Source organism: Cynoglossus semilaevis, chromosome 2 (assembly GCF_000523025.1).
Source record: "Cynoglossus semilaevis isolate Cse_v1.0 chromosome 2, Cse_v1.0, whole genome shotgun sequence".
NCBI lineage: Eukaryota > Metazoa > Chordata > Actinopteri > Pleuronectiformes > Cynoglossidae > Cynoglossus > Cynoglossus semilaevis.
The window spans coordinates 17,376,486-17,403,704 of NC_024308.1; the positions used below are offsets into that span (position 1 = coordinate 17,376,486).

General features: G+C 37.3%; 4 protein-coding genes across 12 annotated transcripts in view; 3 read left to right on the plus strand and 1 right to left on the minus strand.

Moving 5' to 3' along the window:
• Positions 1–568, plus strand: part of dhcr24 (24-dehydrocholesterol reductase) — a 6,085-nt gene extending 5,517 nt beyond the window's left edge. Inside the window, exons 8-9 of the mRNA XM_008307100.3 lie at positions 1–148; positions 247–568. The exon at positions 1–148 is cut by the window's left edge and continues 23 nt beyond it. Of these exons, the coding sequence (XP_008305322.1) occupies positions 1–148; positions 247–400 (302 nt within the window). The 3' untranslated portion in view covers positions 401–568. The remainder of the gene's footprint in view (positions 149–246) is intronic.
• Positions 569–1,445: 877 nt separating this feature from the next.
• Positions 1,446–7,070, plus strand: LOC103376646 (transmembrane protein 205). Of its 7 annotated transcripts, XM_008307095.3 has the most exons (6): positions 1,447–1,648; positions 1,759–1,796; positions 1,912–1,937; positions 3,376–3,605; positions 4,172–4,335; positions 4,816–7,070. In XM_008307095.3, the coding sequence occupies exons 4-6, from the start codon at positions 3,506–3,508 to the stop codon at positions 5,116–5,118; spliced, it is 567 nt and encodes a 188-aa protein (XP_008305317.1). In that variant the 5' UTR covers positions 1,447–1,648; positions 1,759–1,796; positions 1,912–1,937; positions 3,376–3,505; the 3' UTR covers positions 5,119–7,070. The 7 variants fall into 7 exon arrangements, with proteins under 7 accessions (XP_008305320.1, XP_024921399.1, XP_024921410.1 ...); XM_008307098.3 differs by lacking the exon at positions 1,912–1,937 and having other exon boundaries at positions 1,446–1,648; XM_017031244.2 differs by having other exon boundaries at positions 1,447–1,796.
• Positions 6,703–14,609, minus strand: slc35d1a (solute carrier family 35 member D1a). The gene is made up of 12 exons (XM_008307090.3): positions 14,500–14,609; positions 14,200–14,233; positions 14,020–14,106; positions 13,340–13,407; positions 13,115–13,186; positions 12,866–12,934; positions 12,563–12,665; positions 12,010–12,102; positions 10,707–10,774; positions 10,365–10,443; positions 10,190–10,272; positions 6,703–8,858 (listed from the first exon to the last, which is right to left on the minus strand). Exons 1-12 carry the CDS (start codon positions 14,607–14,609, stop codon positions 8,753–8,755), a joined length of 972 nt encoding a protein of 323 aa, XP_008305312.1. The 3' UTR covers positions 6,703–8,752.
• A 2,777-nt stretch (positions 14,610–17,386) lies between these two features.
• Positions 17,387–26,596, plus strand: npl (N-acetylneuraminate pyruvate lyase (dihydrodipicolinate synthase)). 3 transcript variants are annotated; one of them, XM_008307088.3, is made up of 13 exons: positions 17,387–17,545; positions 17,651–17,721; positions 18,695–18,781; positions 19,061–19,134; positions 21,776–21,863; positions 21,945–22,002; positions 22,272–22,347; positions 22,997–23,089; positions 23,206–23,351; positions 23,467–23,513; positions 25,111–25,195; positions 25,286–25,325; positions 25,444–26,596. In XM_008307088.3, exons 3-13 carry the CDS (start codon positions 18,711–18,713, stop codon positions 25,587–25,589), a joined length of 924 nt encoding a protein of 307 aa, XP_008305310.1. In that variant the 5' UTR covers positions 17,387–17,545; positions 17,651–17,721; positions 18,695–18,710; the 3' UTR covers positions 25,590–26,596. The 3 variants fall into 3 exon arrangements, with proteins under 3 accessions (XP_008305310.1, XP_008305311.1, XP_024908837.1); XM_008307089.3 differs by lacking the exon at positions 17,651–17,721 and having other exon boundaries at positions 17,391–17,545; XM_025053069.1 differs by lacking the exons at positions 17,651–17,721; positions 19,061–19,134 and having other exon boundaries at positions 17,410–17,545.
• The last annotated feature ends 623 nt before the right edge of the window (positions 26,597–27,219 follow it).

Sequence of the window (27,219 nt, forward strand, 5' to 3'; positions counted from 1 at the left end):
TGCCCCCAGGCAGAGGGATGGTTCATCCTAAAGGTGAGGAAGAGGAGCTGTATGTAGACATTGGTGCTTATGGCGAACCAAAGGTCAAACACTTTGAAGCTAAAGCATCAACACGTCAGCTGGAGAAGTTTGTGAGAGACGTTCATGGGTGAGTGTCAAATCTTGACTGACATGACAGTCTGTACATTGCATCTGTTCTGCAGTCACTACAGTAATAACCTACTGTCTGTCTCTCTGTCTCCATAGGTTCCAGATGCTGTATGCAGATGTATACATGGACAGAGATGAGTTTTGGGCCATGTTTGATGGTCGGCTCTATCACAAACTGAGGACAGAACTTGACTGTAGGGATGCCTTTCCAGAGAATTACGACAAAATCTGTAAATCAGCTCGACACTGACTGAACTCAAACCTGGAGTCGTTCTGAGTTGCAAAATGATAGTTTTGGGACATTTTTAAAAAGAGAACCATATATATAACATTTTTGGGTGGATATTTTCTATTTGAAGGTCCATGTGTAACATTTAAGGTTTAACATACTTAATAAAAGCACACTTGTTTCAATGTCTTTATTATTATCACTGATTTGCTTATACAGTTTTTTCTCTTTAAACTCCTAAGTACTGAACATTTAATGTCAGGTGCCATTCATTCAATGTCACACAGACTACTACAGCACTATTTTATAATGTCAGATATCAGTTCCTATTGTTTTTGTACATATGAGCCATTTATAAAGATGGCATTCTTTTATATATATATTAATATTTTATCCTTCTCTAGTAAACTTAAAATCTGCACTTTAATTTTCTCATAGCTGTGATTGGCAATCCTACTGACTTTATAAAAAATGCAAATATCACCCTATGGTATTTATGTATATAAAATCTTCTAACTGTAACAAAGTGGACCGTTAAAGTAGATCAGTCATTTTCTTTTTATTTCTGTTAGTGAATAAGTCGTTGCTTAGGAGTGTATAAATATAGCTGACCTTATAAGAGTTGGCTTTCAGCCCAAAAATCCTGCTTAATCAGTAACTAAACCTTCCTTGGTCCAAGAAACACGTTTTAGCATATGTACTGTTGCTTTTGACTAACTTATTCTTACTAAATATGTTGTACAGACTGTACATATTTATAGGCTTTGTCCATCTTTGGCACCCCTGAAAATGAGGCACTTACTATTATAACAAAAACTGTACTTTTATTAAATTAATTAACCAACACTTTTACCCTAAAATATGTTTTTTTATTAAACATACAGGAAGTATAAGTCAGAGTCAACTTTAGAGATTTTGGTCAACTTTACCTTTAACACAGGAGCCATACAGCTGTGCTGTATACCAGTCCTGTACACTCTCTTTCCTTGATTCGATCTCTTTTAGGTTGGATTACACTTCTGAGTTGATTGGTCAAAGCTATTTTGCTTTGTGACAGTCTGTTTGTACTGTTCTGATTGCCACAAGATGGCAGACTTCAGAGGGCACGGTATTGCTAGCTAAAAAGGAGATAACCGGATTTATATTAACATCTCAATTACATCTTTTCTTTTCTCGGCAAGAAAAGACGGAATATTAACTGAATATTGTAATATTCATTCTATTCTTGCAATATAATTAATGTGTGATACTTATGAGCCATGGGAACACGTCAGTATTACCACTAGTTCACATTACCTTCTGTAACTGACACTATTTGTTATCAACTGACTGCAAGCTAATCATTATTACATTCAAAAGTACTATGTGCTTGTCCTCAGGTCGTACAGCCGGTCGTACCTGGAGAGTAGGAAGCGAGGTAAGTACACATTCTGACTTTGCAGTTCCGCCTTCTCTTTCTCCTCCTTCTACCAGACTTTACAACTCAGTGCTACCGTCTACTCTCCGCATGCCTGCCCGGTTCACCCATACAGCATCAGCCTTGTTTTTCCGGCACCACGTAAGTTGAACCAGTGATTCTGGCTGTTACAACAACCACTGTTCTAAGGCGTTAGTTTTGAACAGAAAAGGTGTCAACAGTTTAGTCTTTTTAACGGGCCGAACTCTACGTGAAGTTGTGCTAAGTGTTAGCACCTGGTTCCGTGGGTATATTGTAAATAAGTCACTGAGAAGGTGACTTTGAAGGTTTGTTAGTTTGTTTGGAGAGAAATACCTGTTAAAATGTGTACGACTTTGTTAGCTTTAGCGATTACAACTAGCATAAACCAACAGTACATAAGCTGTACACTGTGCTGGTATAAAGTTTTCTGACAGACAGATATGTCCAGTAGGTGAAAGGTCCACAGTCCACACAGCGAATCAGTTTCCTTGACGACACTGCGAAGTTTATTATTATAAATGTGCTATCTAAACACGGCTTACCCGCCCTGGCGGTTAAACCACTTTATTCTACTATGATTCACTCTGCAAAAACCAGGTGGCGACCATGCTGTTTGTAAAATAGTTTATATTCATCTTCTGGTTGCAAGGAACGAGGCCCCCCTAGAACTATACCGGAAGTGGGCCAATAGGTTACAGTATGATCACTATTATTGGTAACATGATTCCAAGTTTTAAACTTTTTTAACTGCAAATGAATAAGATCCAACAGTACTGTTACTGTTGGTGCTTATTCATATATAAGGTTAAGTGGGTAGTGTAACTAGTACCATCTTTGTAAATATTTATAAAGTTGGATTTTTTATTCTGTAATGCCCAAAAACAATAGCACTATTTTAATTCAAATACATTTTACAACTGCAGAGGACTACTGTAAGATCCCTTACCTTTATGGTTAGAATTGTACAGACATGACTAATGATTTACTATCTGTGCCATGTTAGGTCAAGAGAGTAATGTGAACTCTCAGAAGCTACTCCATAACCTTCAAGTAACAGCACTGCTTATGTCACAGATAGTAACCAACTCTGCAACAGAATTTCTGTTTCTAAGACCTGACCAGAACCGTTCTGTCTAACAATATGCTGTACCAGCTATCACTTGAAGCAGGAAAAGATTTGGAAGTCAAATGTGTATATATAACCATTGATAGTCCTGTGAATACCTTTACCGAGTAGTGGGAATGGTATATCTATTTTATATTTTATTTACTATATATTGCTTTAAATATTACTATATAGTGTACAGTAACCACCAGCTTCAGTTTTAGCTGCCTAGGATTCCATATTCTTGCCATCATTCAGGTTGTATTCATTTAAAGTGACAGACACAGTTAACCCCTGTCAAAATGATGCTGTCATGTCTGCAAACCAGTCTGTCTAATCCACAGGGTGAAAAAAAGTACCACACTAGTGCTTCATCAGGCAACACTTACATCACTGTAAAGTTACAATGTGCTCGATGCCACACCCCCACTGTGGCATGTGGACTGTTTGCAGATCGTACTGAAATAGAGTCAGAGCAAGGAGGAAGGAAAACCTTTCAAGGTCTGTCCAGACTCTGCCGTCTCTGCAGACTACAGCCTGTCCTGTCCGGACCAGAGGGGACTAGGGCTGAGCACTGAACATCATGGCCACCGACCAGGAGCCCACGTTCACTGTGAAGCTGCTGCAGCTGCTGCTGCTCTCTACCTACTGGGGAATGCAAATCTGGGTCACCTTTATTTCAAGTGGGTTCTTTTAAACACATCAGATTATGGGTTTGGTCAATGTGGAGTTTGATCACACTACAATGTGGAATATGTTACAATTGCCTTTACATCCATAAACAATAAACTGTAGACATAATTGTTTAAGAACAGAAGAAGTGAAAGTACTGCAGATTAATTGGTGCTTAAAACTAGAAGTGACGTTTTCAGGAAATTAAATTAGGCTCAAGTGAACGGTGACATGGTGTTTAATAGATTTTAGACATGAAATGCATTTAATATAAATATTAATGTTATATCTAGGTTTAGTATGCCATCTTGTAAACCCAATATTGTGTATAGTCATACCCTGTAACATTTTGTGAGACAGAAGTACAGTTGTGTTTAGCCTACTCTTATTGATTTGAATGCAATTGAATGCAATTCTGAGTTCCTGTATGGTCCTAAAACATCTAAATGTATGGGATGTGTAAAGATTTAATTTTCTCAGTGACTAAGTTTGAGTATACATTATTAGAAGTATTAGACCATGACCCATGAAATAACTGAGGTTCTCCGTGGAGTCAGTTTCTCTGATTTCTGTGCAGGCTTTGTCATGGACAACCACCTGAGTAGACACACGTATGGATTCATTCAGAGTCGTCTTGTGCCATTTTACCTCCACCTGGGTTCAGCTTGTGCGTTCTTCAACCTCACCATCTATGCTGTGTATCATCCCTCTGAGCTGCTGGATGAGAGAGAGGCCTTTCAGGTGTAGACATTCTTCCAGTCTCTCTCTTTTTATTTTTCTAGGTCTTATGAAACATCTATTTTTTTTGTTTGTTTTTTTACAGTGTTTCAGTGTTTTTTACAGAACTGTTGTTTAGCATTGACAGGATGTGGCTATGTTGAATGCATTTTCCTACTTTTTTTCTGTGTTTAGTGTTTATTTTAAATATATAGTATACTATTATTTTCTCCAAAAACTAGTAAAAAACAAACTAAAATGACCAAAGTTATTGTTCTGGTGTCAGGGATTTGAACCCTGGTTTCTTGTGCTGAAGAATGAAGCTGGTTCATATTTCTGTTTGATGGTTATCTGGTCCATATCATGTCAATCTTTAGCTAGATTCCTTGGTTTGACCCTTTAACATACCCACTGACTGTAATATTGTATGTATCCCTCTGTGATGATGTGTAAATAGACCCAAACCAACCTCCCCTCACCTTCTGTGCTCCTCTCCCTCCCCAGATCTTCATCTTCTTCGTGTCAGTAATGGTGGCAGCAGTCAACGCTCAGTGGTTTGGTCAGATAGCCTCGGACATCATGGCCGACATGCACCTCATCGAGCAGGCGTGCGGTCTGGGTCAGGACATCGGCCAGTCGTCCAACCGCGAAGCGTACGCCAAGCTGTGTGAGACGGACGCCAAATACAGACAGCTGAGCAGCCGTCTGTGGCTCTACAGACTGCTGTCCTCCCTCTGTAACCTGTGCTGCATCGGCTGTAACTTTTACAGCCTGTGTTACATGGCTGAAAACCTGGTCACTCTGTAGAAGCTGGCACACATCAGCTGGACTGAGGGAAAAACAACAACTCCCCCCCTTTTTAAGGTCACGCAGTAAGTGATATTTACTATTCTGTGTCTTTCTTTACTTGTTCCATCAGTCAAATGATCAACATTTAAAGTTCTCAGGTCCAGACAGAGATGTGTTTGTAGTGTTGATGCCAGTGTGTACTTGGACTGTGTCATTCTGGTGCTTCGTCGTTTCTTTTCACTTTTGCCAAATTGATTTTTCAACCAACGTTACTGAATGTTTTATCAAAACTTTAGAGGAAACATTTAAAGCTGCATTGTTTGTTTGTGAAGCAACAACATGTGTTGCTTTGGTTTCCCTGAGGAACCTGCACCCAGGTGCACAGTCCTGCTCTCCCTGTTTGGGTGGAGTGTAAATTATACACAGTGTGTGTCACCTCACAGGTTGTTCAGGATTAGCTCACGTTAGCTGTGACTTTTCAGAATGATGATTTGTGCTAACGTTTCTCCCCTGACTTGCTGCTATGAAGAAGGGTTCTGGCATTCATCCTAATGGTGCCTTGCAAGAGTGAATTACAGGATGGACAATAGCTTCTTAAATGTTCTTCCCAATTTAGTTGTGTATGATATTAAATATTAGGAAATACTGATTCTGACGCTAAAAGTCGATAGTGAAATTACAGTGTTTCCCCCTGGGTTTACGGCAGTGGCGTACGTAAACCAGTGGCGGCAGAGCTATTCTGGCTACTACAAGTAGCACAGATAACCGTGGCCTCGCCAGAATCACTTTAATGTGCTTCAAAAACATGGCTATTTTCGCCTGTTTTTCAGGCAGTGTGGATCGACACGACATATTGTCCTCTTTGTGTGTTTGTTTGTTTGTGTGAGCTCTGCCAGTTAAATCAGTAACATTATTTATTAAAAGAATATGGTCCAGGCGTGTTCTACAGTAAAAGTAACTTGAAACGGCTGTTGTGATTTGGTGATATAAATGAATTTAACTTGTCTTTCGGGGGGGCGTGCCCTGCAATACAGTGGTAGGGGGTGTTGTAGCTATTCTAACGTGTAGCAGTATTGTGTACATTACTGTGTCCTCCTTTAAAAATTGATGCTGTATCCAAAGATAAAGTGGTTTTAAATTTTAATATTGTGAGATCCCTGGTTCACATGATGGTAACGTCTAAGATTATTTCTATGCCCACCATGAGCAGTAGAACCTGTAACCTTTTACCGTACAAAAGTGTGTAAGTACGCATCGGCAAGAAGCAGACAGTGACGCTTTTCTTTGTGGTATTGATGATCTGAATGACGTGGTTGTCTTTGTTCACTAATTTTGATTTCAGGCCCTTCCTCAAATCCAGAGAAAAAATGTTGATATTTATTGATGAAGAATTTGAAGCAAAGCTCATTTGTTGTTTGGCTGTGATGATGATGAATTCAACACCATGGGCTCTGATTAAAATTTGTTCTTTCTTCACTTCTACCCTTTACTTTGAGCTACGGAAAATCGTAATTGAATCTGCCGTCATGTCTGTGTTTCATGTCGAATCCTGTTACTTTTTTCATCCACCGACTCCACCTCGTTGCTGATTTTTCTGCTGTCACTCCCTGTTTTAGTTGGCCAACACAAGGGAAACATTAGCTGTTGATGCCAACAGGACATTTGTACAGAGCAGAGTGTGGATGATGAAACTCTTATCTTTCTTCTTGTGCACACCGGAGTGGTAAAGGTGCTCACCGCTAACAAGCTACAACAATGCAATAATTGTTGTTTTAATTTCTACCGGTTGTTGTTTTTGTATGCTGCCTAAAACCAGGTCATGGCACGACAGTTCGTACGTACTTGTGATTTTTCTCTTTGTTGTCTAGATGTTTATGATTGTCACTCTTTGGTGAGACAGATAACTGTTCTGAGCTCTTAAAAAATTGCTGAGTCCTTGCTTTATGTTTATTAAATGTCAATATTGGTGATTTGTGTAATAATGTCTTTCTTGTCTGTGTAGGTTCTCAGTCATCCAGGTCATTTAATCCAAAAATAGTTCCATCGAGGGCAACTGGACAGAGTAGGTTTTTTTGAAGACGTTTCACCTCTCATCCAAGGGGCTTCTTCAGTTCTGACTGACTACTGGGAAGTTCTGGTATTTGGCCTCAAAGAGACTGCATACCCATAATGAGGTGTGGTGGACCGAATAGGGTGTGGCCCTACCTTAATTTCCCAAACTCCTGAGGGAGTAATTAAGTTCTATCTATCTATCTACCTCCATTCCCCCTTTCTGCAACGACCCTCATTATGGGTATGCAGCTCCGTTGAGGTTAAATACCAGAATTTCTCAGTGGTCAGTCAGAACTGAAGAAGCCTCTTGGGTGGGAGGTGAAACATCTTTAAAAATAAAAACGACTCTGTCCAGTTCCCCTCGATGTAACTATTTTTGTAATGTCTTTGCTGGTTTTCTTAATTACAATACAACATTGTTTTCTAGATTAATTTTATAGTACTTATGTACTGTATATATGTATATATCCAGTAATTGACAAATATTTACGAGTTTAAAGTATTGTCCCTAAAAATGTAGGAAGAAAAAACTACAAAAAATAGTGTCAGGTTTTTATTGTAAAAAATACACCATTGTGTTTTAGCTACAAATCCGTGTTACTGTGTTTCAGATGAAATTGGCATCAGCACTTAAACTCAAACTAACAACATCTATAAAAAGAATATTAATCTAAAAAGTAATAAATATAAAAATGATTTAGATAAAACTTTTTTCAAAAATCGTACCTGTATATTTTTCTTTTTTATAAAACCCATTCCCTCGTAATCTTTACAGACCTGAAATGTACACATCACCAATGCACACTAATCTCATATTCAACACAGACAATGTAACAGACGACGAGGAAATTCAGGTAAAAGTGCGAGAACATTGTGTCAAAAATAGGGTTCTACTGCTGTGATTAACCTGCACAGAGACGCCCCTGTATCCACAACAAACATTCTGTTTATCTGAGAAGGCAAAATGTAAACTGTTAATAAGCTTGACGCCCAACAGGTGGCAGTAACATTGTTTAAAGTCACAATCCTTAATTGGAATCAAACAGCTGACCACCCCACCACTTTAGCTGTTTCAAGGAAGAGGCTAAATCTCTGTCAGTCAATGTGAATTCAACAGTGTATCTGCAAAGATCGACATGAAAATGTACGAAAGACTAGAGTAACAGTGTCAGTGCATCTCACTGTGTAGAAGGCATCCACAATTACTTGTAAACAGCAACCAAGAGCGTTGAAAAGGCGGCTTGTGCCTTTAGAAGGAAGCTACTCATAATTCTTAAAAAAACATAACTGTTCTAAGAACAGCTGGTTTACTGTGTACAATAACCAAACATAAGCTGTTTTACGTCAGAAGTGTCACAAATTGAAATGACACTGTCCCTCTTATTCTCAATAATAATAAAACTGTATCAAAATACAAGGATTATAAAAGAAAACATGTTAGAAAAGACCTACAAACCATACAGAAGGTTTCACAACCATGGCAGCGGCAGAATGACAACAGTTACGACAAAACCTGGTCATCTGCCTGAATCTGCTACTAAAACACTCCATAAATAAAAGTTCTGTTTATCAGCATTAGAATATTGAAATCCAGTGTAGGTCATACGATCACCTTCCCCTTGATGTCCAGCTTGTTGTTTTCACTTGTTTTGCTGGACTGTTCCTCTGTGAAGGTGATGTAGGAGTAAACTAGGCTGCCTGCAATACTGCAACAGGAGACAGAGAGAGAACTTAACAAAACAACAACGTGCAACCATTATCGCTAAGTATCTGATATGAGGAACATCAATCTGAGGTTCCACACTGACCTGACCTCAACCTCTACCCTGTGTACAAATGAAGCTCCTTCTTAGACCCTGCTCAGTTAGTCTTCAAGTGAAGGATGAAGATGGATAATGTAGGTTCAACTTTGTTCACCAAATACCTAACAATGTTGCTTTTTCCACTATAAATTATTAAAATAAAAACATTGCATTTAAAAAATAAATAAATAATGAGCATTTGCTCAGTGTCCTATACTTTTCATCAATTACTATAGTCAAAAACATCAGTGTAAAGCAGGGGTCTCAAACACATACATGTATACTTACATATATACAAATATGTACGTCTGTGTATATTTACATATATATGCATTGTTTTTATTGTTTTCTTATTTGTGTTTTGGCTTGTTGTTACCTAGAGTGTCTATTCTATTTTTAAGCTCATGGAAAAAAGAAAGACTGCACATCAGTTTCTCTTTACTTGTACGTCAACAAATAAGGATGATTCTATCATTTTTGTTCGAGGAACAGAATAATTTAGAGCAGAAAGTTAAGATACACTATCTGTTAAGTTTTTTAAGTATTGGCTTTTAAACCCTTTCTTCCTTCAAATAAAACTAGTGTCAAGTAAATTATTTCCACCCCAATATAGCTACAAATTTTTAGACCATATGATTCCTGACAGAACGTCTTGTTAAAAGCTTCATATATAAAACCTCATCATATATCATAATGATTTAACAGTGCAGCAGAGACCATCACATATCACACGCTCTCATAGGGATCAGGCCTTTGAATCAGAAACACTGGTACAATTCCAAGCTTCACCATGCGATGGCACTAGATGCGAAGTCTAAAAAATAACATGTAATTATGCTATATATTATAACCTGGTAAACATAACGTGCCACCAGAAAATATATACAGCCCTTCACTTTTCCACACTTTGGTCCAATACAGACTTGTTCTAAAATAGTTTTGGGTGTTTTTTTTCTCTCACCAAAATCTAAACACAGTGTTCGTTGATGACAAGGCAAGACCAACTTTTTAGAAAAAAATGTACATTTAGAAATGCCAGGGACATGGCTAGGGACAGGCTAACAACAAGATGTAAAATTATGAATGTATTAATTGAGACTAATACTACATTGATATGCCTCCTTCATCCTGGGGCCCAGGATGGCAGGAATATATCTAATGTTGTTGAAAATGGCACTTGCTATGAATATTTGAAACAGGTTTGCAAGCAACCATCTTATTTATATATATTTTACCTGATATTCAAACCGATGAAGTTGGTCCAAGAGAAGATATAGTCTCCACTAAACACCATGCCGATGTATGTCACCAGGACATTCTGCAGAACAGGAGAATGGGTACAGTTTAAGTTTGTCTGTGCTTTTTTGGTTTTACTTTTATAACCAACTTTGAATTGATTGAGCGTGTTACCTTGATGCATCCTACAATGGTGGTTGTAAGGGCAGAGTTGTACTGAGTGCAGAGCACAGTGGAATACATCAGCACAAACCTGCAACAACCCGACGCTATCACATTAGCCAAAAATCAACACTTGTCAGAGCATGAAATCAGATTTCACAATGCCATTACAACCCAGTGCATCATCGTCACACTGAGCTTCACGCTCACACACTGGCTGAGGTTTCACATGTAAGAGCAGTTCCTGAGAAACTAGTTTGTATAATCCAGATGTTCATTTCTGGCAATGGACACAATACTGCCGAGTGTGCCAAAAACAAAGACGTTCATATGCTGACATGTAGCTTATCTTACCCCATGACACATGATAGGATGAACTGGCTGAGGAAAATTGCATCAGACCAACCTTCGTATTCCATTGCCTGAGGGGAGGAAAGCGTGGGAAACAAGAAATGTTAATAAGGAAATTAAATGTGAGTAATTATAAGGAAAACACATTGTTACATGTAAATGTGTTTTAATGCAAAGACATTTTGCACTGTCTTTTTATGCGAGTAAAACAGGGAGTTTATTTTTAGCCAGTTAAAGAAAAGTTCCCTGAGATTTTACAACCTTTTCTCCAACTAACAAAGTTCCGAGGTAAACACTCAAGGAGGATTAGATTTATAAACAACAATTACATTTATATACAACAATAATTATCCATAAGTTATCTAATCTTCTAAATCACTTATTTTTCATAACTAAAAAACAACAACATTCTTCTACAGTAACTGTAAACCTTGCTGTGAAAACAATGTCCTAAACTATAAATAGAGGTTAGTAATTACAGCTGTGCCGGTAGATGGAGGGAAAACTGTGTTTGATAAAGATTTCATGTGAGCAAATTTAGTTTTTTACCTTGTTAACTGCCCAGTTATTTTCCTGACTAGAACCATGTGATCAGCTGGACTCATTTGCCTGCTGAGTTTTCCCTTATACAAGTCTAGTATATAAAACTCTTCATAGTTACATAGAAAAATCATGTGTGTGAACCACCAGGCACAGTATTTTTATTATGTAGGTGAGACGTTCTTCACTTTTAAAGTACCTTTAATGTCTACACCTTAACAAATGTTAAGAGTGGATGATGCCCAGTGTTTGTTTTTAAACTCTCTCCATCTAATATGTTAACATTTGAATATGCAGTTTTAAGCAATTTATTTAAAATTCAATTACTTCTGAAGCCAGGACTGAGGAGTTATGAGTTATGAAGGTTATTTTAGGAAGTTGGGAGACACAGCTGTTGCTCACAAAAAATGACACACCAAGAATTTCCACCAAGTTTTCAAGATGTTAGTCTGTATCAGCTCTGTGATGAGTGGGTGGAGGGGAGCTGTAGGCACTGCTGTAATAACTCTGGTAGGTGCATAATAGCAGCTTTGTGCCTTTCTGGCTACTGGGATACAGCTGGGCAAACCAGAAAGTCTCTGCCAATACTGAACAACAAACAGACACTTCATATTTAGGGTTGACGCCCCTGCCTCTGTACGAGTGTGTTCACTTCATATATTAGATTTTAACTTTCCGCTTATCGATGCCAGGTCGTTCACTGAAGAGATGAGCTTTTACAGTTGTTGCAAGATTGTTTTGAACATAGAATTTATAGCTGTTTTACCTTTTGCATGTCCCCGGTCACGTGAGCCAACATGAGTGTAGGAATGATCATAAATAATGCATTGTAATACAATAATCCATATTTTCCCAACTCCTGTAAAGGTGAGAGGGAGAGAAGGAGAGATAGTACATTCAGTGGGTGGACATAGCGACAGATTAAAAAGAATGAGAGAGGAATATTTCCTCACAATGTAGCACACAAACACACGTCTGTTAGCTTGGACTAGTGGAAGGTGTGTTATACACCATATAACACCGCAGGCTAAATCTGGACCCTGTTCTGCCACTGCTGTAATGTGAGAGCTGAAGAGTGAGCTCATGTGACATCACAGTTTGACTAAATCAAGCTTCCATCCGTTTTTGACTTGGAAAACCAACAGTCATCAAGAAACGTTAAATAAAAACAAAGACCAGTCACACTGCTGTAGGACACGTCACTGTATGACATATGGTGAGGAAAACAAATGTCACACTGAAGTGACATTTGCACTAGTACCTAAAGTCAGCTAGTGTTCAACAATGAAAACTATTCATTAGCCGGCGCTGCCACATACCTTTGCATCTAATTTTTGCTTCACATAGGCTCCATTGGCTGCAGTCAGCCCGTCGTTCAGGAGGATGAACACGTAGCCTTCCAGGTCAAAGGACAAGTCGGCACTGGAGAAAAAATGAGAATAAACAATAGAATTGAGTCTTAAATCAGCTGAGTCTCTGTGAGCACAGATGTACAACTAGCATCTAACGACCCTGAGGACTATATTACTTAAGTGGACATATATATCACAGGAAAACCCTTTGTAGTAAAGGTAATTGTGCTGTGGTGAACAGCTGTAACACCTGTGTGAGGCAGTACTTACCTTGCAGCTATAAAGGCCCCAAGGATCATTGTAAATACTGTCAGCTGGATTGGCCTAGAGAATTTCTTCCTGTCACAGGTCAAAGACAGTGGAGCAATTAAATTCAATCTGATCTGCAAGTGAAAGCCACCAATGTGCTATCAGAAGAAGCCCTGGCTTTCTGAGACTGAAATTGCTTTCTAATTACAGTACATGCACCACAAAAGGACTAAGTACAGTATGTGTGTTATTGACTATGGTCAAGCTTACTTGAGCAGGAATCCTTCAGCCAGCATTGTGAATAAAATGGAAAACCTCCTGAGGACAGTAAACATTGGCAGACTGGAGAGAGATGAGATACACCTCATTAGTAAATATTCAAAGTTTGACCTTAAACATGTCAAAATGTCATGCCTGGAGACAGCGCGATGGAATTAGAAGGCAAAATTCTGTCACTTATCAGGCAGCTATGAAAGTGAGGTAATGCAGACTCACTTAAGCCTTTTGGTTCCAAACAAACCAGTAATTTGATTTCCCACATAGAGAAGAGGTAGAGGAAATGTCTGCAAAACAAGGTTAAGATATTAAAGCATTGTGATCATCAAGGAAGGACGATTTTCAGTTTCAGCTTGATTATATTGTCTTATCATTGCAAAAACATTTTAGGATATATTCAAAACTTATATAAACAAATTCCAGGTATGAAGATGCACATGATTCCAGCAGTAATGCTTTGGAAAAAATATGCAATATGATTATAACAGGCAGACAGAGGGTAGATATGTAAGACGTTGGGGGAAAAACAGTGCTCTCTGTGTAGTGAGAGTAATTTAAAGAATTTCTGGGATTATTTTCTACAAAGCTGACATCATGTTCTCTTAGGTGTGAGGAACCAAGACTAGTGTTATAGTACTTTCTTGAACAACATGTTTACTGTTTCTATACTCTACAACACTGGTACAACGATGTCATGGTTTAAATAGAGAAGTAATTTTAAATACATAAAAAGTTACTTTGGAAAACAAGTTCTGGTCCATGGTCTAGTTATTTGATAGCCCTTGCTGCTGTTGCTTGTTCTGATATATCATTGTTACTTTACCGCTGAAAATACCATCCTTGTCGTTACAATGGAGTTTGAAATGGTACGACAGTGTCCTATTGATGCTTCGTCTCACCTTGCGAGGTATACTCTCATCAAAGTCCGGGAAGCTGATCACCTTAGCAGCCTTGCCCACCCACAGTACGACCAGCGTGGCCAACATCTGTACATACAACAGTCACGGTTAAATAGACGTTCATTAAACCCGGTCTGTGTTTACATTTAATGCCTGCTTATGTCAACAATGTCGACTTACTTGTCCAATTCCGACACATATTGAAGATGGAAACCTGAAGAAGAGGATAAAATCACCGTCAGTGTCAGTGAATGAACAGCAATTGGCTAAAGACAACCCGTAAGCATTCATCGTTATTAGCCGCTAACATGCTACAAGAAGGGCAGCAGTCAAAAGTTGCCGCTAACAGGGGGGCAGTGTCGGCTGCGTCCGTCGGCTAATACACGCAACTCAACTTCCACAGCTCAGCTATGCTAACGCGGCTCCGTAGCCTTTCTACTGACACCGTTATCGTGGGGAGCGACGGCGAAAACGCTTTACCTGTAGTTGGTGAGGACGCTCTTATTCACCACCACGATGAGGAACGAACTGACTCCGTAAAAAGCAGCAGCGAACAGCTTCACGAACACCGTCAGAGGTTTGTCCGCCATCCCCGACTAGTTCTTACTCCTCTGTGAATACTGTCGACTCTTCCTCCAAAGCTGCCATCACTGCACTAAGAGGGGGAGACGGGAGGGGGCAGAGAGAGAGAGACGCACACACACAACACAGAGGGAGGGAGTTTGTGTGTGTGAAAAAGAGGAAAGAGAGAGAGGGAGAGAGCTAGATGCACTGACTTATTCTCATCCTCTTGGATATCCTAATGGTATGCAATTATTTGGTTGAGGATGCTTCCCCTCCCTGCCTGAAAGGCAGGCTGGTACCAAATTACTTTTTCATATAATGCTAACTTAACTCAGACAAACATTTTCACAAGACCAAATAATACTTATATGTATGTAGGCTTGCATTCAAGTGATTGACTGGTCAAGATATGGAATTCACATGAGGATGGACATGTCTGAGCTTGTCAGGGTAATTCAACTGTCAGCGCCCACTGGTGAGCTGTGCACCTCCATCCAGGCTGATACGTCCAAAAAATACCCACTACCTTTAAAGGTTTTGCATAAACCCTACATACTCACTTAGTATTGTTTTCTGTCAGGAAACTTTTTCTGTTAGATAGGACTGTATGCAGTTCATACCCCAGTTTCCTAACACACAAAGAATCACATAATAAAAAAAAAAGAATCAAATATGAGATCTCAAGGTTTTACTTGCAGCAAAGTGCAAAACAATGGTTACATTCAGAACTGCACTGAGGAACACCTCAGTGCTCAAAGCTTAAATACAGTTTTTTTTACACACTTCGATGGTCAGTACCTTGGCATTCCACAGCCATGCGGTGTTCACTTCTGAGCACTGATTGGTAAAGACTGCTCCAAACAAGGATTCTGCACCAATAGGAGCTATGTGCATGTGCTGTAGTTAATCAAGTCAGATAAGACCATGCATCGGATGTTTTTCTCTCTTTGTCTTTTGTAGGTCTTCCATCGGTCTCCTTATTTGGGCAAATAAACCAGTTCTGGCCGGTTCTGTGTCCTGTCTCTATCTCCAAGTGTAACAATCGGTACCATTCTGTGCTGTCCATATCATATTGTTATGTAATCCACCAGCATGCATACCTGTCTTCAGCACTTTCCCTTTTAGTACAGCATAATAAGAGCATTCGATAACAGTATAAATTGATATGGGAACTTAATACAATGAATATATTGTAAAGATTGAATAAATGTATTTACAATATCTTAACATCAAGGATATAAGATCATCTCCCCACAGTGAGATCAAGTCATAGTCATTATGTATTTCCTGAGTGGGTAGTAATCTTTCTAAATATTGATAGTGTACAAATCTACCTGTGGTCCATTGCATTGTTAAGTAATTTGTTGGTTTATAATTTTGCGACTTCAATGACATATTTATTTATTGCTGTTTTCTATATTGTTTATATTATTCTATGTGTATGTAAATGGTTATTTGTCAAATAGACGAAGGTGCATTAGGTAGGATAAAGAGGGTTAAAAACTTTATGTCTAGTAATCTTTCCACAGTGTTATATAAGGATTCCCATATACCCTGCAGTGTGAATTTACACATGATATAAATAGTGTTGGTGGCTCTTTATGTCTATATTTTGCATTAAAAAAAACCTCTCCATTTTGCACTCTGCATCTGCATCACTGGTTCTTTGCTGTAAGGCAGCAGCATTAACACCACATCATCTAAGAAGCTACTTTTTTAACAAAAGGGAAGAAAAGACATAATATAAACAGTATTCAGAGTCAATTTTAGAACAAGCACAGACATTAACAGTTACAAGCTTGAAATTCATTTCCAGACGGATAAATGCAGTTCAATTACTACTACTACCCGAAAGAGTAATTGGATAAGAACTAAACACGATATGGTAAAAATTGCAGTCAGTTAGCAACAACATCCAAGTTATTTTTAATCATTATTGCAAAATGTTCAAATATCCTCTTGGCGTTAACGCTTGCCCTGTGCTCTGCCGCCATCTGTTGGTTTTAAAGGGAATTACATTTAAAGGGCAAATAAAGAGTTTTAATCAGTTATAGCGCCACTCCTCTCGCCTGTGGGTGGTGCTAGGTCAATATTTAAAAACAGGGTTCCACGGGTACTAACGCAACACTGTTTAATACTAATATATTTCTAAATTCATTCAAAACCTCATAACAAGAAATAACTAATACATTTAGCATCGAGTTGATTATATACGCGACCTAAAAATCGACATCATTACAGACCCTTCTGAATGTTACAGGGTGCACAGGTCCAAAGAAGGCGTTGATAATAAGGAACAAATTTGTAAAGTACAATTACCAGTCTGCGCCATGGCAAGGCTAGGCTAGGCTAACCCTGCTAACACCTATTCAGGGCTTTAGTTTTGCATCTTATGACTTACTACCTCACTGTAAACCTAACTGGTCTGTTTTGTCGTTCCTATATTTACATCAAAAGTGTATTGTGTGTATATGTAACGAGAGGAACAACAATTAGTTAATAAAACAGTTAATTAAAAATTGCATATGCACAAGTGCATATTACAACTGACCAACAGTTGCAGTTTTATAGTTATACCTATTTTTCTAATCATAATCATATTTCGTTTTACAGGAAAGCCAGTTCCAGGTGTCACAAATGAAATCTAATTTAATTTAATTCACTTGTTAGAAGTTAATTATATGTTAATTAAATATTTACTGTGATTAAATGACCATTATATTAATTTACTAAACTGTTAGAAATTTGGAGTGCTCTTCGTTTGCCGACACATCGGTTAATAGACCTACATTTCCCATGAAGCTTTGCGGCGTCACTTGACACACTGTTTCACCCACATGACAAAGTACATCAACAAAATCTCGATGGAAAAAAAAGAAGAAACCAGTTGAAGCCAGTTGACACGCTTTCGCCATGACAGACTTGATATAAATGACGCAAAGAAGCATAAGAAAACTCTCAGGTATTGAACTATTCTGTGAATTTTTAAATCATAATGTTTTCACAATAGTATATCCAATTGTTTGTTTACTCTAACTCCTCGTAACCTTTTTATGTTCGTCCGTAGTAACATTTACCTGCGTGACGCAACGTTCAGGTTGGATATCGCTTTTCGGAAGCAAAATAATTGTTTAAAAGGTAACACAGCGTTTGCGTATGTTTGTTCCATTCTTTTCTGTCACGCAATATAAGACGGTATGTAAACTTGCTCGTAACGTAAACTCGCTTGTAACTTTATTTTTAATATGGGTAGCAATAGAAGTTAGTTTGCTGTTGTTATTAGCGAACGTTATAAATTCGATGTCAAAAATATCTAATCACTAAGGTTATATAGTTAATTTAGATTTAGGTGAAAGTGTGAAAATGGCAGCCACACTTTCCATACCAGGAAGGAAAATAAAGTGCTGACAGGGGCAAAGTCAGATCAACATAAAGAAAACATAATAGTTACTGCGATTGTCTTGACTAGGGTTTCTCCGAATATTTGATTAAAGGTCTAGCTTAATTTCAGGTATTATTTTTATGATTACTGTGTTTAATTGCTATAATGATCATATTTTGAAAATAATTTAGGTTGCAAGCCTCTTACGTACATTATTTCTGAATAGCTTTAAGTGTGATGAATAAACGTATCCGCCTCAAGCATGTCCGTGATATATTTTTGTTGTATTGGCTACACTAATACACCAACACACCAAGAACACTTTATTGTAAGTTAGTATGCCGAGATATTGTTGTTTCCTTTATTACATTTTGCAACTTATTGAATGTGTCTTGTTTTTCTGTCTTTCCTGCTTATCTTATCAAACCCAATGTAATCTTGTTTGAAATTTATACATACAATAGTACTGCAATTTGGTTTTAGATTTTTTTTTATGTATTTTCTCACTTTTACATGTTCACAATTAATACCTGCATGTAGTTATGCAAACCTTTGGATGCACAGAGAAAATGCAAGAACTGGATTTTAAAATAAGAAGTAACAATTACTAAATTGTGGCAGAAAAGTACATGAGTATGGTTTATCTGTCAGGCCCACAAGTCCCTGAAATGCTAATCTTTCCTTTTTGTGTTTTTGGTTGGTGCTGTCCGACCTATGTGTGCATGACAGGTTGGTCATATTAGTCATGGCTCCGGCTCTAGACAAAAAGCTGACGGGACTGGTTGCTGCTACATTTACCCCGTTCACCACACAAGGGTAAGCTTCTTCTTCTTCTTTTTCTTCTGTCTGTATTTCTGCTTAGTTTGTGATGTGTGGTTGTGATTCTTGTTCAGTTCCCCTGTAAAAAGTGAGGAATGAGTGTTTTCAGAAAATCTACCAGTCCAGTTACTCTTGATGTAACTCCTTTGAATGAGTGTGGAGAAATTTGAGATATTTGGCCACTCCCACTCCACTTAGATATGGAGTACTCTAGCATGTTTGGTATTCTTTTTGCCAAATGTGTGGCCCTACTCTTTTTACATTTTCCCAAAACAGTGAAATCAACCTAGCAGAGATTGGACCTTATATTGACTACTTGACAGAGAAGCAAGGTGTAAATAACATATTTGGTAAGTTATCATGTGGATTCTTCCTCTGATATGTGTGATTTTCTGTGTTCGCACCTGAATCTTTGTTTCATATTTCAAGATAGTTGGTTTGTAGACACCAATTTTAATAACCATTGTTATTGAATAATTTTAAGAAGATAAAATGAAATCCCATTCTAGCACTTACCTCTCAATATTAATAAAAATAAAATAAGGACATTTTGTGTTATTCACACTTTCTTTGCTATTTGCCCCACATTAACAATATTAACAATGATAATATGATATATTAAAATAACTTCTTTTTTTCATTGTTGTTTGTGACCTACTGTTTAACATACAGACATTAGTTTGTCTGGAAACAATCTTTAAAAGTGCATGATATAATCTTAGCATCTTTTAATTGTATTTTGCAAACTGTACATCTATGCTAAATATCCATAATATATAACAGGTTTTTAGTGTTCTTGTCCATTTAGCATCAAAACAAAAAGCCATATATGTTACTGTAAAACACAAACAACTGGTCTGTGCTGTGCTTATATCTCATCTTCTGTTTTTGTTTACCTCAAGCACTCCTGTTACTGAGTGACGTAGTTCATTAAGTAATTAACTATTAAGAAAATAATCTAATTATAAACAGGACAAATTATTTGCAGCTATCACATTTACCTCGATGACTGTAAAAAAAAAATTCAGTTCAGTTCAGCAGTTTTTAAATGTATGTTCTGCAGGCTCTTATAGTTCTTGAACACTTAAACAGTTCTAGCTCCCAGGCAGGGACTACACTGAGGTAAAAAAACGAACAAAAAAACCCTGCTTTAATTATAACCTGTAGTAATGATGGAAAGTCTTTCCCTCGTTCAATTTCCATCATAAAAACCTTGTTGCACTGGCGTTTTATTTATTAGCTCATTATTTTATGAGCTATTTAACCAACCTTCAGAAGGTAACATTACCATCTCTAAAAACCTTTGCCTTTACCTTGACTTAAAAGACCACCTGAAGAAATGCTTATCAAACAATTAGATTATCAGTTATTTTGTCAATTTTTATTAGGAAATTCACAGAGATGTGAGTGCTTTTAACTTAACTTATTTATATAATTATTATAATTAATAAATTATTATAAATATTATAATTAATTATATTAGAACTGTATAGAATAGAGAATTTAAGTACATATTATATAGGCCTGAAAAAATAGGAAGTACTAATTTGTTTTGGGTTTTTTTTTTTTTTTTTTTTTTTGTCCAACTAACATGTGCCAGAACACCATTTCTATTAATTCTTTTAAACCAGAGACATTTTTCAAAAACAGACTAAAAATGGCAGCCCCACCTAAATTACAGCTACGGTATTGACAACTCATCAAAGTAGTTAATAAAAGTACTCCCCACCTTGATTGCGTCAGTATTGGTCAACTTTGAAGACAAAATAGAAAGAAAGAAAGAAAAAATAGTATTTAGTATAAAGTATTTTGACTAACAAGACAAACGTTTGGAAGGTGTAACTTTGTACCAGGGCACACATTTCAAAGAAAAGAATATTGTATGGAGATTCAAACACGTAGGTAGTGCAAGTTGTTTTTTTGGCTGCTTTAGGGCCAAAGCAAATGTTCAGTTTGTGACCTTAAACTGAGGTGCTCCTGGATTATAAAGCAGGAAAATAACCCGCGGAACATCAGCAAGGTCTTACAAATAACAAAATGAAGGTTTTTCGAGTGGCCTTCTCAGAGTCTGTACTTGAATCTGATTAACATGTTGAGACGCGTCCCTGGGAGGGTGGTCAGTGAAGCTGAAATGTATTAATTCTGGGAATACATAGAATTCCTAAGATAGCAGCTTAATCCCAGTTGTTTCTGCCAGTTTAGTTTAGTTTTTCAGTTTTTCGTCTGATATTTGTATGATGATCTGACACATGAAGGTGTGACAAAAGATCGAAAACAGAAGCAATCATTAAAAAGAAAAATTGTATCTTCTATCTATCTTAAGTAACAGTAAACTTATTAGACTCTTTTAACACACATATTTTTGGCCTTTATGGATAAACAAGATTTCCACATATAAAAAAATACCCATCAACCTTAATGAAATAACTTTTAGATGTGAAATGTTTGTTGTCATTATTGTTAATCAATGCTAATCTCTGTCTGCTGTCAAATATGATTCCTGATTGTTTACAGTTCATTTAACACCAATGAACATCACACTGACGTCTTACCATTGTCTTTGTCTGACTGTACTACGCAAAGAATGTCTGTGTTTGGTCTTTCTTCTTCTGTAGTCACACTGTTTAATTCCCTGTGCCATTGAATGTGTTGATCTGTTAATGATTGCACACTCAGCCCTCCTGGTGGTGGATCCCTGTATGAATGGGCCCCACCAATACAGGTTTGGTGCTGTCAGGTAGGCTGATCTTGGTTATGTACAGGTCAGGCAGTTGATGATTTTTTTTTTACTTTGGAAATAAACACCTTCTTTGATTTGTTTTTCCTGGTTGTCATAGAGTTTGTAATATATTGTTTTCTAGTTTTGTGAGTGTTGATTTGTTAAACAAACATAACAGTCAGCATGAGTAAGCTTTGTTATTGACCATTAGTCGTGTAAGGTGAAGAAAAAACAATACCTGGTGTATAAGACAAAATCCTTTCTGTTTACAGTAAATGGCACCACCGGAGAGAGCATGTCTCTCAGTGTGGCAGAGAGAAAGGACCTGGCTGAGGAGTGGTGTCGAAAAGCCAAGGGAAAGTACGTTTTAACAACTGGAACAAACCAAATCTGGACCAGTTTTTTTGTTTGTTGTTTGTTTATACGTTTTCAATTTCATAGGATGGACCAGGTGATTATACATGTCGGCTGTATGAGTCTGACAGATTCCAAAGAACTGGTGAGTTGTTGCCTTTGGTGTGTTCTTAAAATAATAATATAATAATAATCATAATATATTATTCTGCACTGTATATATTTGCATTTACAAGACCTTGTTTTTATTTTCTGTGTTGCTGCAACACAACCATTTTTTAATGTTTAATCTGATCTAATCTAATTTAAAAACGTAGGCTATAATTATCAAAGGATAACTGGACTTTAAATGAATTGTAATAGTTTTGGTATAAACAAGTGTGAAGTTTCAGGTAATTCTTTTCCTGTGTCCAGGCTCGTCATGCAGTCCAGATAGAGGCTGATGGCATCGCAGTCATTTCTCCTTCTTTCTTCAAGCCTAGTACTGCAGGTATGTAAGATACGATTATCTAAAGAAGCGTAAAGCATGATATTTGTACGAGACAATTTGTCTATAATTTATGTTAATTTAAATAAAAACCTGTTTTTTTTAACATGCATGCAAATCTGTCAGCCAGAAGAAAGTATCACTCAGAGAACTGTTGATGGAACTGTATCCCTTCTAAACTGGATTCAGAGGTTTTCAAGACTAGCCTGTTCAAGCCTGTTCTGGATCATTCCACAATCTTTATGCTCTTAGCCCGCACACACCATCATAACAACGAAGACGGGGCTGTCACTGTTACAAAGACACGTCCTGTGAAATTAGTACAGAAAGGTGAAGCTGTTAGAAGTGTTCCTTGTTGATGGTAGCAGCTACTAGGAGAACAAGATGTACACTGTGGGAAACACAGTGGGCTGCCATTACGCTGTGACCCGGGCCCACTCTGTCTGTTCATGTGAACAGAGTGAACTCAATTCTCTGAGACATTGAATGCTTTTCTTCGACATGGACAATGTTGAAAATGAAGACATTCAAGTTTGTGAAAAAACAAGTCTAGTCTTAATGATCTCCACCAGTGAAACGCTGTTACGATGATATTTTAAAAGCCAAACAATTCACTTTTAATAACATCCTTCTCTTTTTCACCCCACATCAGACGCTCTGAGGACATTTCTTTACCAAGTGTCTTCAGTTGCTCCCACCTTGCCTTTCTATTACTACCACATCCCAGCAGTCACAGGTGTTAATAGTAAGTACTAATGACCTGCTGTTTACTGGTGTTTGTATTTTCACGGAAGATAAAACTCTTGACAGATGTTTTCACAACGGGCTCATCTAACGTGATGCGGTCTCTTCTTTAAAAAGTGCCAGCGAGGGATGTTTTGGAGAATATTGAGGAACTCATTCCATTCTTCAGAGGAGTCAAGTTCTCTGGTAATGATCTCATGGACTTTGGCCAGTGTGTCAGCTACTGTCAGCCCCACTGGTCAGCGCTTTACGGTGTGGACGAGGTCAGTTGTCGCTCCTACTTCAGTTTTCATATTGTATTTCTGACAGTGTACAGAAGCATTTATGAGAACTAACTCTGACAGTACATAATGGATATTACTATACATGTGTTTACAGCAACTGTTAGCAGCCCTGGCAATGGGAGCCCATGGAGCAGTCGGCAGGTCAGCATCTCTTTATACTAGACCGGTTGTCTTAAGAATATGTGTGTGTGTGTGTGTGTGTGTGTGTGTTAATAAAAACACTGAAAAAAGAAAAAAAGAGTTCTCACCCTAACAAAAGGAAGAAAATTGCTCAATATAAAGTTGCTGCTAACAATACAAACATCAGCACTGTGTTATATCAAGTAAAAAACACTACAGTAATGTATTCTTTAATTTTTAATTAACTAAGGAACTTCTATACGGGTTAAAAAGACAAAGGACAGATTGTTTTCTGTAATGCAAATGTTCCCATTCTTGCTTTGTGTGATCCCGACAGTACATAATTACATCTGAAGCCAAAGACTTTCAGAGACAGAACAGGTTAGCTGGCAGGCCAGTCAAGAACAGTCGAAGTCTGATTTCACAGTGGAACACATTCATTACCAAGTTGTTAAAATTCTTCCATCAGACAATGTTTTTGCCCTTGGCCTTCACACAGACTTAACACGCACTGTCAGTTTAAACAGTTGCTGTTGAAAGGAGGAACACATTTTAAATGAACAGCTGTAATGCTAATTGAAGAACCTGTTCAATAATATTAGTTAATTATTTTTAGTCTCGTTTTGCTTCTTTTATGATGATTGTGAGTGTGTGGCACATTTTAGAGTCTGTATTAGTATTCTCTATAAGTATTAATGTTTATTTATTAACAAATAAATAAGCTTTTTTGTCTAAAACCTCAAAAAGTTATAGGGCAGTAAACGATGACTGCGTAATTCATATTGTAATGCCACCTCCTGCATGAAGGAGAGCAAAAGTCAAGAGTGCACATTAAGGTGTTTTATTGAACAAATATAACAAGAAAAGCCTCAAGTGACTCATGCTCTACATTCCCAATCATCTCTTTCATTTGTCTCTCACACCCACTCCAATAATCTCTCTTTTATGGTACTGTTGCAAGCAGTGGAAGAGACGTGTAGTGGATTGAGTTTTTGGTTCCAAAATGGATTCTGGTGTTCCCTAAATAACATGTTTTTTTGATGCTTATCTGAAACACTAAAGCCAAACTACAAACAAATAACTTGGACAGTAACTTTAACGTCTAACGTTTTCTCCTCTCCTGTAAATGACCAGCATCTTGCCCTGCATTTGTTGTTTCTCAGTGAGGGGTGTGAGCAGAGCAAATAGAGCGAGGGAGAGGCTGAGCAGAGTGAAGTTGAAGACAGACGCAAAAACAGTTTTATAAATCAGATTGAATGTCATTTTAGAGCAGGACAGATACTTTGATATAAATGAGGTATAAAAATATATCAATATATGTTAAAAGCTCACATAATGTGAAGCTATTTTATGGTTTATGACAAGTTATGACATCTCAAAACACTGAGTCATTATAAGTCATCACTTCCTTTCCAGACGGTCATTAAAGGTGTAACCCTTTTCTGTGGTTTAAAATCAACTGGGTTGTCTTTTATTTAGGCAGTTCTTCATGTAATATTATCATATATTGTGTAATGATTATATCAGAGCAAAAATACTTTCATCATGTCTCATATTTTAAAATTCTTAATGCTGAATTTGAGCAGGGTTTAAGTGGTTATGACTTCTTTGTCCTCAGCACATACAACTACGTGGGGTATCATGTCAATGAGCTCATGTCGGCATTTGACCATGGGGACATCATTCAGGCCAGAACAATACAGGTACTGTCCACCATCCTGATGACCGTCTCAGCTGTCCTGCTGGCTTTAGTTGTGTTCACTGGTGTCTCTTCTTCTTATTCCCATGAGCAGTTCAAGATCCAAGAGCTTCTCAGTTATGCCAAGAAACTTGGTGAGTTTTTGCCTAACTATCATGTTTTCTTGACAGTTTTATCCAGTATGTAGGACAAATGAATGTAGGGAATGAGGGAATTCTTAAACATTCACGTTTTTTTTTAATTGTGTTTCAGGTTTTGACCTTGGTGTCAACAAGCAGCTCATGAATGAAGTGTCAGGCCTCTCTCTGGGGCCTCCTCGACTGCCCGTGATGCCATGTCCCGTTGATCAGGCTCTGGCCATCGCACAGAAATACCACAGCCTTTTTTCTAAAAACTGAGGGAACAGTTACTGACTGATTCAGGCATTCACACACAACCCATAGTTACATATATACTTTAATATACCATTAGAGAGAAACCATTTGAGTTTCTCTGAAATGGTCGTTAATAAATCATGTAATCAAGTAATTCATGTGACAGGTCTTCACGTGATTAAAAACTTTTTTTTTCTCGTAGTAATTCTTATTCTTTGGTATGTATTATTTTTCAAATGTTTATAACACACTTTGTAACATGTTAGTACAACATTTTTTATTACTTGAACATGTACAACGTGAACAATTGCTGAAATTGTAGACATGGCCTGCCACATAAGAGCAGTATTACTATCCTGTACTGTGTGAGATGAACAATGAAATCAGGAACATGGGCAAATATCATCTTTGTGCAGGGATGTGATGTGGCTTGACATCTCTATGGTTTCAGCCTTTTCACATTTTTATAGCTGAAGAGAAGTATACTTAAAAAAAAAAGTTTAAATTGAACACACAACTATGTTTTGTATGTCTTAATACCTGGAGGGAATTTAGTTATTGGATTTTCTGTGCTTTGTGATCTAATAAATATTTACAAATAGCCTAAGATGCTTTTTGGTTTTCTCTCCATGTTCAAGGTTTTTGTTTTGTTTCAATAGCTATTACATATTTTCAGCTTCACATTATCCTTTTACTAAAGATATTGTTTGTATTAATAATTGATGGTGATCTGTTGTGTTGTTTTTGTGACGTCCACTTACCATAGTTACGTGAGTGTCCCTCCAGGGTGTATGCCTCACCTTCCTCCCCTGTGTTTACCTACCTTCTCCCCTGTCCTATGTATGTACTTGTCTCCTCCCACTCCTCTTTGCAGGTGTGTTTTTCCATCTTGTGAGTGAACCATGTTGTTATCTGTGTTTATCTTAAGGCCAGTTCATTTAGCCTGTTGAATTTGTATCTTATTCGCTGCATTTTCCCAACTCCATATTTTGTCATTGTGATTTATGAAAATTAAATACTTTTTAACTCTTTCCTGGTATCCTGCATTTGTGTCCAACCAGACTTGTTACTTTTTTATTTTATTTTAAAGGAAGCATTTGCCACTGTATATGATAATGGATTTAGAAGTTTCCTTTTTTTCTGGACAGTCAATTTATGATTTTGATACAATAACATTGCTGTTGATTTCATCATTTTTGTATTTATCAACGTGTTAAATGTTTTACTTGTTTAACTGTTTTGCTTTACGAATCTACTGTAAATCTCCAAACAGATTAAATATAAAGGGAAGAAAATATAAAATATTGGTAAATAATTTTTGACTTATAAGTCTCTTCCCCCACAATAAAAATTGCATTTAGGCTACATACATGCAAAACTAACTACGTTTAAAAGACTAACCAAATTTGTTTAGTCTTCTTAAATACGATTTGTTTAACCCTGAGGATATATCTTTCCTGCTGGAAAAGATGTACCACATTACCATAACAACATAATAGTAATATCTATTAGTTCAACTGCAAGGCAGCTGCAGCTGCTGTGGTCTAAACGACACATGACCATGCTGTAGTGTCTAATAAACTGCTTTACAATTTAATTTTTTATTTTATTTTATAAAAATATAAAATAAGCCAATAGTAAAGAACGTGGAGAG